Raw genomic sequence first — 13,733 nt, 5'->3', positions numbered from 1 at the left:
TACATGCTATGAGATACGCTGAATTCTGTGTGAAGAAGTTGTGTATATATATCACACTCTGCTGTCCTTTAATACTTCCATTAATCAGTCATCCTAACAAGGATGTGCTCTTATGTAACTACAAAATAGTCATCAGATTCAGGAATTTAATATTAATGCAGTACTTTCTTGTTTTACTGCCATATTCTGGGAATGTACTTTTTAGCTTTTTTTTTTTTTTTTTCCCCATTGAGGTAAAGGATCCAGTCCAGGATCATGTATTGCATTTAGTTGTCATATTTCCTTAAACTATTTTAATCTGAAATGGGTCCTCAGCTTTTTATAAAATTGACATTTTTAAAGAATATAGACCAATTATTTTATACTCTGCACCTCAATTTGGGCTTGTCTTATGTTTCCTTATAATTAGAATCAGGGTATAAACTTAAAGCCAGAAAACCACAAAGTGAGATCTGGTCCTCCTCAGGGTTACTGGGGGGGCCCCTGGTTGCCAGTGTTAACTCTCATGACCTGTTTAAGATATTGTCTGGCTTCTCCACGGTATAGTCACTGTTTTTCCCTTTGGATTTGTAAGGAGACACTTAAGACTTTGTATATATTCTGCTTTCATCATACTTTCCCCAATTGGGATTCTTTTTTTAATCTACTAAACGTATTTTTCTTTTTTCTTTTTATATTAAAATACAGTTTATTGATTAGCTTGTTTCTCACTGTTGCCTCCTTCATCTACCATTTCCAGTTGAAGGAAGTAAAAGGCCATGCTTGTAACAGACCATGCTTGAAAGAGTTGTATATTCACATTGTGCTCTCATCTTACAGTCTTACAGAATTGAACCCTAAACCTGTGCAATTTGATGCTATCTCCAGGTAGTATCAAAATTGAATTCTCATAGTGTCTGAGAATTGCTCTTTCAATGGGGTAAGGACACCCCTACCACTTCCCTCCCTAGTTTGGGACTGGATCCAGGAACCCATTCACTCCAATATAATGTAGTAATGGAGATCATAGGCATTTTGCTATTATTTCTGATGTAGGGCTAATTCCCTCTAAAATAAACAATTCCCATTGAGAGCCTGACTTTTCTGACATGCTGCTGGACAAACTAAGTTATTCCACTGAATAAAAATCTAATTTTATTGAACATAGGATTAGGTGGATTTCTTACATGTATCTTTGCTTTATGCTTATTGTTGTTAAAAGCCCATTTGATCCAGGGTAAAACTTACTAATTGATACTATACAAATACTAGACATATTTTTCTTGATGAATAAAATTAGTTGCTAGATACATGCAACTAACTTTCTAATTTTTTAAAAAATGCCATTCTTTCCATCTGTTTCAGGTCAGGAACTGTGTGTCTAGATGTAATTAATCAAACTTGGACAGCTCTCTATGGTGAGTTTGGCCATGGAATTTTTTTTTTAGAGATGTTGAGACTGCCTAAAAAAAATGTTGTTTGGCTTTCTTTGCTGATTTAAGATGTTTTGTTGGGATTGGAATGGGATTTTGAGAGCCTGGATGGGAAAGTTGAATAAGTGAAAAAAAATTTTTTTTCTCATGTAGCAGCTTTGTTTTGGCAGTAGAAGTTTAAAATAATCTTGTGAGATTCTGAAATTAAGGTATAGTGATATACATATGCAGACATACAAATATATAAGCAAACATTTTATATTATGCTGTATTCAGAACATTGTATATGTGTTTATCTATATAGTACCTTTTCATTTTGGAAAAAACTCTCAGGGATGCCCCTGAATATTAAGATGATGTATTAAGAGGTTTAGGGGATCACCTGTTTCAAAGGCCAAAACCTCATTTTGAAACAAAGAATAATTTAGCCTTCAGTGTTGAAAATGACATCTCTTACAGTGAATCCATTCATGAAATACCCAAGTCTGCAAAATACTATGCTAAATATCACAGAGAGACATATGGAGTATCAGGCAGTCTTTCCCTGAGCTTGTAACTTATTTGCAGAGCTAAAAGTATTTTAAGATATCTTTCAAGTTAATGAGGAAGACAACAGTCTATTTGTTCCACTACATGTCCAAACCTTCAGCCTTTATAGACTCTCCCTGTTCTCAAGCCTCTACCCCATGAAGCTTCCTCTGATGTTCCAGCTGGAAGTAATCTCTCCTTTGTGGCCCACTTTTACTTCCTACCTTGTATTTGTTGTTTATGCCTACATTTTTGTGCTGCTAGACTATTTCCTGCCTGAAAGAATGTGGGCACACATCTTTAATTCCTAGCACTCTAAGCACAGTGTCTCACATCAGTGTAAGAATGAATGGTACAGAAAACAAAAGAGTTGGGGCCTCCCTGGTGGCGCAAGGCGTTAAGCACCGCACTATGAAGCAATCCTCAGCCTCTACAGCACGAGTTCAATCCCCAGCCAGCCAGAGAGCAACCCACATGGCGTAGCAGACCTCTCCTGTCTTGCCCGCTGCTCCCCTCAGCAGTGTACTTTGGTCAGTCTGCCTATTCTGTTCCCCACTCTGTCTCTGGTGAATCCTCTCACCCCCCGTATCTCTGGCCTGTACCCCAGCTCTTGCATGCATAAATAAATAAAAAAAAAACAACAACAACAACGGAAGAGTTGCTCAGAGGTACAAGAAGAGAAGAGAAGGTCCCTTTAGACTGAGGCAAACTACTCTTATTGGAGAGCTGTGAGACCCTTTAGCAGTTTTAGGTACTTAAGACATTTTATTTCAGCCATAATTGGCAAGTTACTTGCCAGGCATTCTTGCACTAGTTAGTGCATGAAGGTTGGTCACCAACAACACAGGTAATCCCCTCACTTTTGATTTCTGCCATTCAAGAATGTTTCCTCTACCTGGAGTTCCCTTCCTTGATCTTTGGCTGGCACCTTCTTTTCTCCCATTAAGCATCATTTCCTCAGTGACGCCTCCTTTCCTAGCCACTCCATCTAAATAACACTCCTCCATAGCATAGTGCCCTATTTTCAAACCAGTATTGGTTTATTATTTATCTTATCCTGTTAGGTTGTAAGCTCCACCAGAGCAGGGACTTGGTTGCATGTGTGTGTGAGCATATACAACTTCCTAAAACAGTAACCTGGTATATAATAAGGGTTCAAATAATTTGTTGAAATGAGTGGATTAATCACGCCCAGTACTATTTCACAGGAGAGTTTTTTAGGGAAATGACAGCTTACAGGAGATGAAGTGACAAGAACATAAACTCAAGAGGTTGATTAAATGGATTTCTTTTGGATTTTTTTTTTTTTTTTTTTGGTAAAAATGTCTCATGGCAGGCTGCCTGGAATATCTGATGTAATGATGTATTTTCTTAAACTACATTCACATTTTAGAATTGTACATAACAAAATACTACAAGATGGTTCCAATTACAATAAAGTAAATTGGACTTTAGTTTAACTAATACTTTTACTGTTGACCAGAAAAGCTTTGTGGAAGAGGTTTGCTGAGTCTCAGGAACCTCATTTCTCAGATTTTTAATAACTATAGAATTACAGTTCACATACATAAAAATCACACATTTAAGGTGTATATGTAACTTGATAGTTTTTTAATTTAATATATTCTGATATATACAACCATTACCACAGTTTTAGAACATTTTCATTACCTCAAAAAGATTCTTTAGCCAACACCCTTCTTGTTCTTCTGTTCCCCCTCCCCCAGACCTAGGCAGCCACTAATTACTTTTTATCTCTATAGATTTGCCTATTCCAGACATTTTGCATAAATGGAATTTTTTGGTGACTGACTTTTTTTACTTCATGTTTTCAAAATGCATGTGGAAACATGTATCAGTGATTTGTTCCTTTTATGGCCAAGTAATATTCCATTGTATGGATTAGATAACACCCATTTGCCAGTTGATAGACATTTGGTTGTTTCCACCTTTTGGCTATCATGAATAATACCTCTGTAAGTATCCATGCACACATTTTCATGTGGGCATAGATTTTCATTTCTCTGGGTACAGACCTGGGGATGGAATTGCTGGGTTATAAGGTAACTCTTTGTTTAAACATTTGTGGAACTGTTTTCCAAAGTAGTTGTACCATTTTACAACAGGAATATAAGTTTCAGAACAGACTTCAGAGCAGAAGGCCAACATGACTAAGGTTTCATCCCATCTATAAAATGTTACAGTATGTTCTTATATTACCTTCCAAAGCATTTAGTGAGTAACAAGAGTTAAACCACATTGGTCAAAGTGAACTCTTACTTCTGTATCACATGTGTATGAGTATAATGAAGTATTCCATCATATAAGAACATGGGCACACTAACATTACAGGTAAGTGCAGAAATAATATTGTTAAGTATAATAAAAAATAAAGCCTGCAGAGGAGAATTATTTTGACATTTTGTTCAAACCCCGACTATTTCTCAAGAAAATTCAACATTTCTTTCATGGAGAGTTTTAGGAGCAAGTAAATACAATTTATATAAAACTACTGATAGAAATGGTTGGTTCAAATATCTTAGAAGTTTCTTTTTGTCTTATCTGATCTGCAGAGATGAACTGAATTTTTATTACAAACTGCTCAAGCCCTTGGCATTGAAGGTTGATAATTGGTGAATTCTGAATCACTCAATTTCCTATAGTGATTTTTAAGAGAATCTTCATTCAAAGGACAAAAATATCTACTATAATATGGAACAAGTAGGAGAAAGTTGGCTTATTAAAACAAATAATAACTGAAAAGCAAAAGGCTTATTAGCCTGACCACTAAAATTTGTTTCAGCCTCTCAGCTGTATAATATGGTAAGAAGCAGAGAATTCCATGTGAAATTTCCTGCAGTTAACTGCCCCAGGGCATGCTCTGTACAATGAGTATCCATATTTGTAGTTTAACAGCAATTCCCAGTTGAACGTTCAGATTTATACTGGTAACCAGATTTGTAGTAAATTTAGTGTATTAGTACTCCCCTTATTTCCCTTCCCCATGCAGAATTGATTTGGGTAGTTCATTTGATGTATTGTTTCTATTCGCATCCTGTTAGCCTTTGCCAAAAATACATGCAGTTTGTTCCTTCAGAAAGCTCAAAATTGGTATAATTGTAACTTAATCACCCAGTAATTTTTAATTTTATATTATTTAACCTTGCAGGAGAGCTAATTATTGTGTGTAATATGGTTAATTTTGTAAAGATGCTTGTCATCAGTATGAAGTTATACATCCAGTATGAAGTTACTGTTATTCTCATGACATTAAAAGGAAAGTAGCAGATGCCATCACAAAATTGATTCATTTTGGCTTCCTGTATGATAGCATCTTTTTTTTTTTTTAATATCCCTTCCTGCTCTTCCAGACAGCAAAGATAAAAGCTCTGGGAAACTTAAAATTCAGCCAACGGGATCTAGATTTCAGTTTCAAAAGCAACTGTACTTTTAAAAAGCAGTGGAAAAGAAAGTTCATTAATCTATACATAGCTTGTTAAGCTCCTCTTCTGTTTTCCAGTTTTCTTTTTTTTTAACATTGCTTTTTTTTTTTTTTTTAAGATTTATTTATTTATTTATTTATTTATTTATTTATTTATTTATTTATTTATGCAAGCACTGGGTACAGTCAGAAGCGCGGGAGGGTGAGAGAATTCACCAGAGCCAGAGCGGGGAGCAGAGCAGGCAGAAGGACCAAAGTACACTGCTGAGGGGAGCTGCGGGCAGCAGGAGAGGTCTGCGCGCCATGTGGGACCCTCCTCCAGTGGCCGGGGAGCAGCTGGGGATCAAACCGGCGCTGCAGAGGCTGCGGGCAGCTTCACAACCCAGCGTTCAACTGCTGCGCCACCGGGGAGGCCCCAGTTTTCTTTTTTTTTTTTTTTAAAGATTTATTTATTTATTCATATAAGCAATGGGTACAGTCAGAAGCGTGGGAGGGCGAGAGAATTCACCAGAACCAGAGCTGGGAGCAGAGCAGGCAGAGTGAGGAAGTACACTGCTGAGGGGAGCAGCGGGCGGCAGGAGAGGTCTGCGCGCCATGTGGGACCCTTCTCTGGTGGCCGGGGAGCAGCCGGGGATCGAACCGGCACTGCAGAGGATGCGGGCAGCTTTGCAACCCAGTGCTCAACCGCTGTGCTACTGGGGAGGCCCCCCAGTTTTCTTTTTATTCCAAAATATATTTTATCTATAGTAGCCTTTCACTCCACACTCTTGGAAGGTTGGGTACCTGCCCTGCAACACGGCTTTAATTCCCCACGCCCTTGCCCTTGCATACTTGACCCCTGCAAATTGTGGTTCTCTCTCCAACTTTCATTGTAGTCATTTCTCCACTGACTTAATTATTTTGTGGATTAAGCTGTGGACAAGGTAGAAGAAAGAAGAAAACTTTCTTATAAAATGGGAGTTTACAGTTTTAATTTCACCCTTAGGGTTGCTAGCCTTATTTTGTCTTATTTTGTTGATGATAGAGTAAAAAGATCAACATTTGGGAAATTACTGGTGTTGTCTGGGAGTCCATAACAGAGAGAGAAAGTTTCTTTAACCAAGCGCTCAGAAACATTTTAGAGCATAAATTATATTTGATAGTATGATGCCTAATGAATTTAAGCTGTTAGATGAATTTAAACTTTCTTGTATTAGAAATAGTTATTCCATCCCTCTTTTCAGTCAGGTAATTTGGGAACCTCTCCAAACAATCCACATTTTGGCTTAATTAATTGTGTCTTAAAATAATGCTTTCTGTTGCCTTAGTGTATGCTAATTATGTTTCTAGATATTTCTAGACATCTTCACATTGACATTTTAACTATCCTAGTTACACATAGGATATACATGTGTGTGTATATATATCAACTATGCATACACATATACACACAAACACAACACTGTAGTCAACAACTGCTGTCTGAACAGGCATGAAAACTTAGTATTGATCCATCCACGCTGGAATCAGACATCATCTTGCCTGCGAAACAGCAGGATGTCATTAGGAATCTCATAGACAGTTTCTTTACAGTATAGCAGGAGACGAGTCAGCTGTAGTAAAGAAGAAATATGCTGAGTTTCAGACTTGATAGCTTCAACAGCGCTAACTCCATGATCCGCCTCCTTTGTCTCTTGGAAATACTCAGATGGGGTGTTGCTATATGGTCCAAGAATTTATTTAGCTATATGCTATATGGTCCAAGAATTTATTTAGCTATGTCCAGAAATAGGAGGTCCTTTTAGGTTGAAGAGCATAGCAGAAATTCATGAAAGAACATCACATTCACATTGACTGGTGGTCGACATTAGAACCACGGAGTGAGTGGTCCAGACTTTGTGAGTTGTGGGAGAGGAGCCACCGCTGTGTGCCACTTCCTTGGAGCTCTACTTTCAGGGCTCAGTTGTGAGGCTATGGACAAGCAACCCTCATCTGTTTTCCCTTCGTTTGCTTGTGGTCACTGGCATAGGTAGTCTCTCCCCAGGCATGGTCGCTTATCTTGTAATTGCATAAAGTTATCTTGTTATTTTCTGACATTAAATTAGTCTGACACTAAATTAGTCTAGTAACCAAAAACTTTAATAATGAGTTTTAGTATGACTGTAAGAAAACCCAACAACTAGCTCATTATATATTAACTGCCCTCATTTCTGTAAGGTTAATAACAAATCGTATTACCATGTTTTAGCTTGTGATCTTTTAAGGTAAGCAGGGTCATGCCAGGTTGGAAAGAGGATGAATAACCTCTAAAGAACACCTAAGTGAGGTGAGAGGTGTCTTGAGATTGACATGACAATAGGGCAGTGTTTTGGGTGAACAAGAGTTGTCTTCATTCTGGGTATGAAGTAGCTTTCTTCTATAGCTTTCTACAGTTTAAATACATTGGGGGAAGGAGCTGTCATTAGGCCATGGATGGGAGTTGATTTTCTTTTCTGTTCAGAATGCTTTAAATCATTCCATGTTACATAACTGCACTACTCTGGTTGGTGACCTGGCACTTAGCAGAATGTACCTGATAATCCTCAGTACTAATTCTCCAGTGCCCTGCCTACATCTCTCACATTTCCTTTCCCACATATAACAAAAATACTTGTATTTAGCTTGACATTTAAAAACTCTAATGATAGTGAGAATATCATGATATTGCAAAAATTCCTTGAATAGGGGGCCTCCCCGGTGGTGCAGCGGTTGAGTGCTGGGTTGCGAAGCTGCCCGCAGCCTCTGCAGCGCCGGTTCGATCCCCGGCTGCTCCCCAGCCACCGGAGGAGGGTCCCACATGGCGCGCAGACCTCTCCTGCTGCCCGCTGCTCCCCTCAGCAGTGTATTTCGGTCCTTCTGCCTGCTCTGCTCCCCGCTCTGGCTCTGGTGAATTCCCTCACCCTCCCACGCTTCTGACTGTACCCAGTGCTTGTATAACTAACTAAATAAATAAATAAATCTTTAAAAAAAAATTCCTTGAATAACTATTGTTAGTAGTTCCTACTAAATATCTTTTTTTTTTTTTTGAGAGAGAGAGAGAGAGAGAGAGATTTGAGGAGAGATGTTTTATTTTTTGCCTTCATGATCCTCTTCGTAAGACCTTATTCTGTCTTTAAAAGAACCCATGGACTAACAGAGAAAGTATAAATCTGATGAGTTCAGACCTTTTGCACGTTTTGTCCACACAGAAGACTCTTTCAATTAGTAATTATATCTAGAATCTATCCTCCAGCATACTGGTGACTGGATATCTCATTCCACTAGCAGCATGTCACCATTTGGTAAACTAAATATAGCAAAACAAGCCTTGTGGCTGGCTGGTCCTGTGCCAGGGTACCACAGGAAGTTCTTGGTGGTCTGCTTCAGCTAGCCACATAGGTTTTTTCCTCAGATTACTTAAGAGATGGTTATTTAAAAAAAAAATTTTTTTTTTCCAAGTCTGCCTGCTTTTCTGAGGGCATGCCTCCTGATTAGCTTTATTTATGTTCTCCTCAAGGGCATGTCTCTGCTCAGGGCCCTCTGCTTACCAGCCCTTCTCATGAATAACTAGTTGCTTGAGCATATGCAGTGCTGATCCACTAGTTGAGGTCTATAGGTTTCTGACTCCTTTTTGAGGATAAAATTTCTCTGTTTTTTGGTGTTCAGACTGTAAGCAGGAGAAAGTTAAATTTAAAAACTTAAATCCATTGTTAATATTATAGTTTCTTAGGAGCTGCCTAACGAATAGGAAAGTAATGATTTATTAATTAGGCCAAATTATTAAATAATGGAAGAAAACCTGGAAATTTTATTTGCCCTCTTTCTGATTTTTAAAATGGGACTGTATGTATTTACATATAGTAGATTCTCACTCCTCCCCCCAAAAAAACCCTTGAATAAATGGGATTTTATTTTGAACACAAATTCATGACTCGCTTAATAATTCATGATTAATTACAACTCCTTATAAATTGAGCAAAAACCAATAAATGGGGGCCTCCCCTGGTGGTGCAGCAGTTGAGTGCTGGGCTGCGAAGCTGCCTGTAGCCTCTGTAGTGCCAGTTCGATCCCCGGCCGCTGGCGAGGGTCCCACATGGCGCGCAGCCCTCTCCTGCCACACCCGCTGCTCCCGTCAGCAGTGTATTTCCTTGTCAGTCTGCCTGTTCTGTTCCCCGCTCTGGCTCTGGTGAGTTCTCTCACCCTCCTGCACTTCTGACTGTACACAGTGCTTGTATAAATAAATAAATCTTTTTTTTAAAATAAAAGATTTATTTATATCCTTTAAAAAAATAAAAGATTTATTTATTTATACAAGTACAGGGGTACAGGCCAGAGGCGTGGGAGGGTGAGAGGCTTCACCAGAGACAGAGTGAGGAGCAGAACAGGCAGACGGACCGAAGACACTCCTGAGGAGAGCAGTGGGCGAGGCAGGAGAGGTCTGCTGCACCATGTGGGAATCTCCCTGGCCAGCCGGGAAGCGAACCTGTGCTGCAGAGGCTGTGGACAGCTTCATAGCACTGCGCTCAACCCCCTGTGCCACCGGGGAAGTCCAAGATTTATTTATTTATGCATATAAGAACTGGGGTACAGGCCAGAGGTGTGGGGGTGAGAGGATTCACCAGAGACAGAGTGGGGAACACAACAGGCAGATAGACTGAAATATACTGCTGAGGGGAGCAGTGGGCGAGTAGTCAGGAGAGGTCTAATATGCCACTTGGGTCGCTCCCTGGCCGGGGATCAAACTCGTGCTGCAGTGGCTGCGAGCAGCTTCATAGGTTGCGTCTTAATCTCTTATGCCACCAGGGAGGCCCATCAATCCTGCTTTCTATTGAGTTACAGAACAGAGTATTTCTGGATAATGAAGAGTTTTGAAGGAAAATAAGAGGAATTTGCTGTTGATGAGAAATGACCCGAATAATTGTTTCAAACTTTTTCTGATTACAAAGGCAAGAATTTGGAGCCTGAAAGAGCCATCCAGGAGATGGTTGCCCCAATCCAAGGTTTACATGATATATTGGGCTTGGCGTAATTATATGCCAGAGGAAATAGAAGAGGAACTCGAGTTATTTCATTAGGGCAAGTAGCTGGCAAATCTGGGAGACAGACTGAATACAGGGAAAAAGGAAGAACACTTAAGGCCCTCTAGAGTTTCAGAGCTTAGGAAGAAGGGTGTTACAGTTAAACTAGGTGTTAGGGGGAGGGAATAGGTTTTCAGGGAATTAATTTTAGGCATGTCAAGTCTGATAAGACTAGTAATTTAAAGGACCAATATTAAAGATTTGTTATTTTTCTTTAAAATTATGACGACAGGCTTTCTAAGTGTATGAAGCTAATTCTTAAAAAACATACCACAGAATTCACACTGCTGTGCAAGTGACTTGTGTCTTCAGACAAATTTTCTGGTGTCTTCCTTGTTTGTTTGACTCTAAAAATAAGGACCCTGGCAACTAGGTAGTGGGGACAAGGAGTAGGTCATATAGAAGGGGGGAGGGCTAGGTGGCGTTTGAGAAGAGAGGAATTTCTTAAGTGGTTCTTGATGCTTGGTCATGGTGGTGGTTTCTGAGTTACAGCATTTGGTGTTAAATCTAAAAAACAAGTGAAGATCACGCAGGTTAAAGTCTCGGAGATGACTACCTGCTTGGTAATTGTGGTTCTTGGTGGGACTGACCATGTCAAGCTTGGGGCGTCTGCAGGGTTTTAATCAAGATAGCAACATGCTTTACAAAAAATTCCATTTTAATGTTCAAAGGAAATAGAGGAAGAAGAAATAACTTAGGGTCACTAGTTCATAAACAGCCAAGAATAAAACATGAGACCCGTGATTCATCCCCTCCTATGTTTTCTCCTTTAAGCCTTGTACCGTCTGAGTCACCTGGAGTAGGGTGGCTTTACTTTAAGAATTGGTGCATTTTTTTTTTCATTGTGATTCATATTACTCAACCCTTATTCCTGGAGGGATACATGTAGCTGAAATTCCTACTCTAAGAAGTTGTCATATTTATATTAATATTTTAGTCTAGTCCTTTGCTGTTTGAAGTCTATTTTATAGTCATTTTTAGTAATATGTCAATTCTTCCTTGTAAGGAACTGCAGTATTATACTTCTCTTTTTGCAGATGAAGAAATTGAGATGCAGAGAGGAAGAGACCTGCCCAAGGTTAAAAAGCAAGTCAGTGGAAGGCCTGAGATTAGACTTTGGTCTTCTAAGTTTTTCATCTGTTGTTCATCACTAAGGAGCCAGCTTCCCTCTTGGTAGAGAGAGTTCAGCCTAATGGAATTTGTTTTACCCGGTGTCCATTGTTTTAGGTGATATCCATCACTACCCGTTCTACTCTAAAGCAGCCCCTAAAGCCCTCCTAAAATGGATTACTTTTTCCTATCTGTAGCTTGGAATACCTGCACCTGGAGGAAGTGATAGTGACATCAGTGTGCGGAAGAGAATACCGAAAAGCTCAGGGTAGGCAACGCAACTAAACTAGAGCCTTTTCAGCAGTTTTGCTGCTGAGACCTGACTTTTCTTGAGCCAAAGAAACCACAAGCAAATCGCCCTCTTCCCACGGGGCCTTGGGGTATCCTAGAGGATGTATAGGGTAGGTGATGTTTTCCGGCCGTGCATTTCTGCACATACATACATCACCTATTTCCTACATCATAATCCCTAGCATAGGTATGAGACCTCAGCATGCAGATTTGGGAAAGGAGGAAAAAAAAAAAATCTATGAGTAATTCTCATGGACAAAAGGCAGTAACCCGAGCTATAGGCCAGTAGTCAATGTTGCTGCTTTTGATGAGAGGTCAGTTTGTAATTTGAGTTTCTTTAAAAATTAAATATGAATATATATCATTAGTTTATGTACCTAAAACAAGGTATGTGGTGATATTATTAACATCAATGCCATAGGATGAGGCTGAAGAATCAGTCCTCCTAGGGACTGAGTTTTGATGAATGCTGATTTAGTCCATGGTAAAGGTAAGCTCTTTACTCATATAGAATACCTCTTGGGGACCTTGGAACTTTTAAAAATTGAGGCCGCTAATGGAGCCAGCTGACTCTAATCTCTAGATTTGGTAACCCTGTGTCTAGCTCTCCCTTTCAAAAAGTTTCGAAGGTGGTTTCTTTACAAAGATCTTTAAACAGATGTTTCTATTAACAACTCTAGGGAAATTGTTCATTCGGATGGGTTTTTCCAAAGACAAATCTCTATTTCATTCTTGATTTACAGTTTAGGTTTCTACTGCCAGCATATTTATCTTGAAAGATGGTTTTGTGCATGTGTACACACTGGAGAGACGTTCCTTTGGGGTGGACCCTTTTGGCAGCGGTCGCACTATTGGCCACTTTTGGGAATGCTGGACTACTTTGAAATGGCCAGTGCCACAGCATCCTGGCCTTCCAGAGTTGTCATCTCATCCAAAACTAGGCTGCATGCTTGTCTGCATGCTTGTCCCTTTCCACACTTCCGGTATGCAGGTGTGACTCAGTGCATCTGTAAAATGGATCAGAAGTATGTTAATGCAGGAAGACAGCAGACACGGAAAGGAAGGTCCATTGAGGGTTCTTTTTATTTGGAACAAATACTTAGGCAGAGCCAATTACTGGTAGCTTAAGAAACTCAAATGTAGTAGGAAAAGGTATTGCGTCTCTTCCTGGAACTCATGAAACAACTAGTTATGAAATGTCTGCAGTATTTCTTGAGTCCTGAAGCACTTCTGAACATTAAGAGAATAAAGCCCATATATTTTTAAGGTTTTCACTGTTTGATAGGAACATTCAGCTGCTCGTCTTTCTGAGCGGCACCTGTAACGACGATGTGGCAGGAGAAGCCTCCAGTTCTCTGTGTACAGGTGTCTGAAGGGCTGTAGACTACTTCCTGAGGTTGAGCTACTTGAAAACAAGGACACTGCCTCTCTGAACTGCCGAGCAGTTCAGCCACGGTAACACCCCGGCATTCTGAGACGCCTTTTTCTGGCCTTGAACTTGTAAGAAAGGAAAATATTGAGGGCAGAGTCTATCTCTGAGGGTCCATAGTTTTGATGAGAAATGCAGGGAGATTGCGCCATGCTGAAAGCTGAGACAGTCATTCCATCCATGAGCACAGGCAGTGCAGTGGGTGAGCCCAAGTTGCTTTCTATGCCTCAGTATCCCCATGTGTGAAACGGAGTCAGTCACAGTGGTACCTGCCTCACTGGCTGGTGACACTGCGTGTGCATGTGAAATGTAAAGCGCCTAGCTCGAGTGAGTGCTAGTTGTTGCGGCTGCCATTACTGTTGCTATTGTTCATGTTACTGTAATTCTTACTGTTCAGTTTGCAAGAACTTCTATACCTCTTGTTTTTTCTTTGTTTGCTTACTTTT

The 13,733-nt window shown here is 39.8% G+C and overlaps 1 protein-coding gene across 13 annotated transcripts in view; it reads left to right on the top strand.

Moving 5' to 3' along the window:
- The window catches only part of UBE2H (ubiquitin conjugating enzyme E2 H), a 98,957-nt gene that overhangs the window by 73,369 nt on the left and 11,855 nt on the right, over positions 1–13,733 (top strand). For 8 of the 13 annotated variants that reach the window (XM_054692665.1, XM_054692659.1, XM_054692664.1 and 5 more), the window contains 3 exons: positions 1,345–1,397; positions 11,495–11,630; positions 11,765–11,835. The exons of 1 other annotated variant lie outside the window; for it this stretch is intronic. In XM_054692665.1, coding sequence (XP_054548640.1) covers positions 1,345–1,397; positions 11,495–11,630; positions 11,765–11,835 — 260 coding nt within the window. The remainder of the gene's footprint in view (positions 1–1,344; positions 1,398–11,494; positions 11,631–11,764; positions 11,836–13,733) is intronic. 4 more of the 13 variants (XM_037513092.2, XM_037513112.2, XM_037513116.2 and 1 more) reach the window with 1 other exon arrangement.

The sequence above is a fragment of the Talpa occidentalis genome, unplaced genomic scaffold (genome assembly GCF_014898055.3).
Source record: "Talpa occidentalis isolate TD23 unplaced genomic scaffold, MPIMG_talOcc4v2.1, whole genome shotgun sequence".
Lineage (NCBI taxonomy): Eukaryota > Metazoa > Chordata > Mammalia > Eulipotyphla > Talpidae > Talpa > Talpa occidentalis.
Note: the sequence above shows the minus strand (reverse complement) of the source record. Positions and strands in the feature narration are given on the sequence as shown.